This window comes from Myripristis murdjan, chromosome 8 (assembly GCF_902150065.1).
Source record: "Myripristis murdjan chromosome 8, fMyrMur1.1, whole genome shotgun sequence".
NCBI classification, from domain to species: domain Eukaryota; kingdom Metazoa; phylum Chordata; class Actinopteri; order Holocentriformes; family Holocentridae; genus Myripristis; species Myripristis murdjan.
The window spans coordinates 22,360,573-22,367,113 of NC_043987.1; the positions used below are offsets into that span (position 1 = coordinate 22,360,573).

General features: G+C 41.1%; 1 protein-coding gene across 1 annotated transcript; it reads right to left on the reverse strand.

The window, feature by feature from the left end:
- Nucleotides 1–392: 392 nt before the first annotated feature.
- Nucleotides 393–1,850, reverse strand: LOC115363174 (zinc finger BED domain-containing protein 1-like). Its single transcript, XM_030057277.1, has one exon. It carries the CDS (start codon nucleotides 1,848–1,850, stop codon nucleotides 393–395), a length of 1,458 nt encoding a protein of 485 aa, XP_029913137.1.
- Nucleotides 1,851–6,541: the final 4,691 nt, after the last annotated feature.

Sequence of the window (6,541 nt, forward strand, 5' to 3'; positions counted from 1 at the left end):
TTGCCATAAGTCTTGAGTGCTTTTCTTTCACCTTATCTTAATATGCTTATACCTCACTATGTATAAAAAAAACACACCTTTTGGCTTATCCTGGATCTGAGGACCAACCATCCCGTTGTGCGGATCTCTAGGAGCAGGGTCTCTCTGCACTGGATCCCTTTGAACACCTGGTGTTTCCTAGTGAAAATCAATGTAAAAAAAAAAAAAACATTATTAACAAGAAAAATGTTTACCATTGATAATAAACTCAAAAGCTGAATTAACTAGTGTGTCATTTTGTTAAATCCAGGACACACTATCAATAGATGATAAATCATGTGCAGTACAATACAGATTGAAATATGTTCAAGAGTAGCTGTTAGAATACAATATGATAATTATTTTGTATTTAGTTAATGAAAGGGTGTGTTTGTTTGGCTTACCTTGTTAAGCAGGGCAGTAGCTTCAGCTGAAATACTTATGAAGATCCTCTCAGCATCATCATCACTCAGGAATGGGAGAGTCTTAAAGCGAGGGTCTATAGCAGATGCAGTGTAGAGGAGGTCCTCAAGATGTGTGTATCGCTTCTCAAAATCATTCTTAAATGCCTTCTTCATCTCAGTGATGAGTGGTGTGTCTTCATCTGCTGCTTCAAAGTGCTTTTTTAGTTTTGCTCTGAGTGGGGCAATCATTGATACTGTGGGCATCTCATCCTCACAAAGGATAGTTGTCACTACTTTGACAGGTGCCATCAACCTGACGATGTCTTCAGCATTACAGATGTCTTTCTCATTAAGAGAATTCACCTCCTCTCCTTTTCTGAGCTCCCTTGACATGAGTGTGGCAAAAACTGCAGGCTGCTGTTCTAAAAAGCGTTCCAGCATGTCATGGGAACTATTCCACCGGGTGGACACATCTTGAATGAGTTTGTGGGAAGGCAAAGTCAGTTGCTGCTGTTTCTCCCGTAGGATTTCAGCTCCCTTTATGTTGCGGTGCAAGAACCCAACCACCTTCCTCACTTTTCCCAGTAGCCTTGCAGCAGTGTCCACTTGAAAGGCTTTCTGGGAGGCCAGATTTAATGTGTGAGCAAAGCAACTGAGGTGTGGTGTCATCTCTGCCTCCACTCCAGCTGCAATCATATTTCGGGCATTATCAGTTACCAGGGCTGGTTCTTTATGAGCAATGTTCCAGTCAGTACATGCTTCTTTTAATAAAGCACCTATGTTTTTACCTGTGTGTGACTCGTTGAATACTCTGGTTTGTAAAACATGACTCCTCAGCTCCCAGTCAGGAGAGATGTGGTGCGCTGTGATTGTCACATAAGAGTCAGTTGCACATGACGTCCAGGCATCGGTGGTAATTGCCACTCGTTCTGTGTTGAATAGCTGTTCTTTGACTTCATTCTTAACCTTGTTATAAAGCTCTGGCACACACTTGTCCGTGAAATGCTGCCGACTTGGTATAGTGTACCGGGGCTCTAATGTTTTTATCATGTCCCGAAAGCCCTCATTTTCCACTACAGAGTATGGTCTCAAGTCTTTAACAATGAACCGGGCGATTGAAGCCGTTATTACCATGGCTCGCGCCGAGTTGTGGCTGAGTTTTGGCTGGAAGAACTCTTGTATGTCTGTGTCTTGCCGTGTCTTTGCGCTAGCTGTGCTTGCCTCCTCATCACCTGTTTCCCCATGTCGTCTCACCAAGTGAGTGTTGAGATTTGTCGTGCTACCGGTATACTTTAGCGCGGCTTTACACTCTTTGCATATGGCGACGCTTTTATCCAGCAATCCATCTTTCATATAAAAGCCAAATTTTCTCCAAACTTTGGATTTTAAGCCTGCCGGTGCGTTGTAAATCCTGTCCGAGTCAGCCATTTTTTAACTTTCCCTCACAAACACAGCGCTATCTGGCGTGACTACGACAAGTCTCGCGAGAATTTTATGTTCGGGAGCGAGAGAGAGTCAGAGATGGAAAGCAGGAGATGTAGACAAGGAGCAACGCAGCTATCAGCAGCTGCATCAGCAATATAAACCGATTTATAATGTTGTAATCGGGCCATCGGCCGGTTCATGCTACTTTTAGACCGATTCAGGGGTCCGTGTTCCGATGCACTCACATCTTTTAAATCAAAACCGAATTTCCGATTCAAATCGGTTATTTGTTACACCCCTACCAAATACGCTTATGACCATTTCATAGCCCCACAAAAGAAACAATAAATGACACCAGTGACCATCATTTTTACTTTAAGTTTAGAATTAGAGTTACATTTGTATGTGTTGTGTTTGGCCTCTACTGCAACATTACTGGGCGAAAACATGTTTTTACAAGGCATATACAGAGGCAATTCAGTGCTTTACACAATAAAAAGGATATGATAAAATTAATTCATCCAACTCAATATTGTTAGATGGTCATAAGCTGATGAAGTTACTGCTTTCAGGTGGATGTTGAAATTTAGAATCCGAATCCTGGCTGGTCTAAAAGGTGCAACCCCATCCGGACTTCGCCACTTCACTCATTGCTTCTCAAGCTGATGTGGCCTCATCCGTAGTTTGGATGGGTTATTTAACATCAGCAAATATTATACGGTGCAAATTAATTATAAACTGAAGAGAATGCATGTTTGATTTCCCTGTGGGTTTTCCTATCTTACACCTGCTCTGGGTCTTTCATCAAAGAAAAAAGTTGTGAGGCCAGAAGCAAAACTCCAGTCACACAATGCCAGTGAAAGGCCTGTGTGTGCAAGATAGCCTAGACTAATTCAGTAATAACAAAAAAAGCAAAGCTGTTTTTGTTGCGCTTAAACGGCTTCATTATACACTATACCTATAATGAGTTTCAATACTCACTGGTTTCATTTTCTTAGGTTTACAACCCCTTTGTGCCAACAGGTGGGTTTGGCTGAGCAATTCCTCTACTGTATTTCAGTATCTGGAGAGAAACTTCAATTTAATTTTCCTATGAGCATCCCAAATACAGCAGAGCCATATTAGACATAATAACAGCAGCACTCAGACTAGTAACTATTATTTTGTGTAAAATGCAGGGGTTAGTGTTTAGGCTTCTGTAACAGATTTTCAGTTTTCCTGGTTATGATACTTCTTTATGTATGAGGCAGTTCAGTCAAGTCTAATATGAATACATTACCCAATTTATTGTCATTAAAGCACTCTCTGCCACTTGCACATGACGCTAATACACAAAAGCATGTCAAATGCAGAAACATCCATTAATTTGATATGAATATTTTCCCCATCTTGTATTGATTTTCTGTCCTCGTATATATTGCAACACTGAGGGATATACAGATGCTGTGGAGAAAAAAAAAATGCAAAAGATTTTTTTTTCTCCGGGGCTGTGGCCATCAATATTGCATCCTTAGCACTCACTGTGTGTGTGTGTGTGTGTGTGTGTGTGTGTGTGTGTGTGTGCAGTATAACTTGAAGGCTCAACCTTGAGTCTCAACATTTTCCAAAGTCATATAAAGTTCAAATGATATACCAACTTTGATACATCAAATTCAAAAATACTAATCATGTTGCTAATGGCTAATACAACTGCTGCTACTTATTCTGCTGCTAATACTGTAACACCAACAGCTACTACTGCTACTACTACAACTAATAATAATAATAACAATAATAATAATAATAATAATAATAATAATAATAATAATAATAATACTATTAAATAATACTATTAAATAATACAAATGTAAAGACTAACTTTGGCTTTAACATCCACTTTAAGACTAAAGTGATCACATAGAGTACACCATCAATCTCAAGCCAACAAATCAGTTATATTATAGATGCTGTCCAGTCCCAAAGCATCTATTTAGGTATTTTGGGACCAAACAACATTTGTTTTTAGGTGTCCTGTTATAATCAGGCTCATCATGCCATTCATGGTTGTTTGTCAAGAAGAATAGACTCATTTGTATTTCGTAACCGAAATGGTACAGCTTGCAACACAGACAGTGTTTCTGTTTGGCACAGGTTGTCATCAAGGTTACTGCAGACTGTGACAGGTTTATTACGTGTCTTCAAACTGGTCAATGGATAGGAATGTGTGTGGGCAGAAAACAGGTTACAAATCCAGCCCTCTCATTGGTGCAGGTAAATGTTTCAAGCCTTAACTGGAGCATCATGGCAGGAAACTTCCAAGGTCCCCAGGGCTGACAGGCGAACGTGCTCTGTCTGCGGAGCGCTGCAGAGGAGCCGATCATGAATACACATGTGTTAATCCGCCTGCAGACTTCCTGCGAAGTCACGGGTGCGATGTTGAGGGTGGCAGCGGGACTATGGCACCTGGAGTGAACTCGGTCGTTTGTCTTTTTCAGTTTTCAGTTTTCAGATCACGGCCTGTCGGCAGTTGCTGGTCCATAAATTGGTTATGTCACAGAGGCGTCAGATTCCTTGGAAGAAGGAGGCATTCCCAGTGAAAGCAAGCAGCAAGCAAGCAAAACTTTATTTATATAGCACATTTAATTTCAGGTGGAAGCTTCAGCCACAAAACTTATGTGGATAGTGCACAAAATTCAACAGACCCAACTAAAACAAGTAATAGCAGTGAGTTAAAAACCATTGAGAAGTAGGAATAGAAAAACAATGTATTAATTAATGAAGCCATATAATGACACAAAATAATTTAAACCAGAAGCTGAACAGTGTTTAAAAAAGGTAAGTATAAAATAACATAATAATTAAGACCAGCAAACCAGACTACTGAATGGCACAGCTAAAAGGAATATTTTCAGTTCAGTGTTAAAAGGCGATAGTGCTGGAGCACACCTAACATGGTTTGGTAGAATGGTCCAGTGGCTTGGAGCATAAAATCCAAAAGCAGATTCATCAATTTTCATGGAGATCCAGGGAATGGCTGGACAGCGTGTTCCAGATGACCTTCAGGGTGTTGCAGGTTCGTAGCTCACGAGCGGCAGATAGATACATCAGATAGATATCGGGGTGCCAGTCCATGTGGGGGCCTTAAAAAATGAGGATTAAAATGTTGAAATCAATTCTAAAATATGCTTTAAGTCAGTGTAACGACCTCAGCACAGGTGTTATAGGGCCGTGTTTCGTTTTCCTAGTTAAAACTCCTGCACTCTGCAGTCTGGAGCAGCTGCAGCCGATCAAAATGCTTTTCATGTATTCCTATGAGCAGCGCATTACAGTCATCTAGCCAAATGGAAATAAAAACACGGACTAGTTTTTCAGCATCTTCCTGGGATCAAAAGCGCCTTACATTCACATTATTTCTTAACTGATAAAATCCAGTTTTAATTAGGCTGCTAATGTGGCTCTGGAAAGCGAAGTCTCTTGTTTCTGACCTGTGCGTCACTTTCCAGAGACAGCCGTGACAATTTAAAAGAGATTTCCTGTCTGTTCACCTTTAAGCCTTTAAGCAAATCCTCCATATCTTGTTTACAGTCGAAGTTGCCTATAACCATTCATTGTGAGGATACACTTTGCTGACGAAAGAAAAAATTGTGACTCATGATGTTTTTAAATACTTTATTGTGACACAAGAGAGCTGAACTGCTTCCATATATGCTGTGTTGGCTCTATAGAGGCAACTTTTTTCAGGAGAAAAAAAACTGTGGGTGTAGCACGTTTCACAGGCCAAGTTGACCTTAATAAATATTGCATTGGCTACAAAGCTCCATCACACAATCACTTGCAAATTTCAAAAAGTCTTAAGTAAAGGCAGCGTGAGTGGTGCAGGGTGAATGGTGTCACACTCGGCGTCATAGGGAGTTTAAGTCTGGACGGTTTCTTTGCGTGTTTCAGCAGCCGGCTTCATGAACCCCTCCCTGTCACTTTTCCCTAACATTAGCCACTCTGAGGGGTCATGTCTCCGATGGGGTGGGCGTGTTTTGGAGGCAACAAGCTGCAGTTGGAAATACTTGTGACAGTGCAACCCTGAAATATAGCATCACTCATGGTAGTAAAAATAACAGGTCAAACAACTTAAAGTGAAACGCTGGAGCCAAATACAGCCTGGGTTAAATTCCAGCCCCGGCCCTTTGCAGCATGTCATCCCCTTTCTCCCCACCTTGTCTTTTCTGACTGCATCTATCTAACAAAGCAGAAAGCCAAAAAACAAACTTGAAAAAAAAAAAAAAGTGCCTGGCAACACTCTCCTGGCTCTGGGGATTCAACATAAAGTTATTTCTAACTACTGATAAAAATACAAGATTCATCCAAATGCCAGCATGACATAACGTGAGCTGGATTTGTTACTGGCAACTGGCAGCCACCACAGCCACTTTATCTCTACCTGCATGCCTCTTTTTCATTCCCTCTGAGTGGCCAGGCAAACCACCTGCAAGCAATGCCCTCATTATGGGAGTGGGTATGTGTAGCACTTCGGTTTTGTTGCTTTGAGGATGTCTGATTGCACTGGGCTTAGCAGTGGCTAAGAGACACTTGGTACCAAGAAGTGGTATGAGAAGCTTATATTACCTGAGCTCTAGACACATCATGGAAAATGTTGAGTGCAGGGGTCCGTTCCATATGCTGGTCATAAGAGGCTGCTTTTGTTTGCTTGGTATTTTTAG

Excerpts from the sequence above, each read along its gene's own strand:
- LOC115363174 (XM_030057277.1), bottom strand. The coding sequence starts at position 1,850 with ATGGCTGACTCGGACAGGATTTACAACGCACCGGCAGGCTTAAAATCC.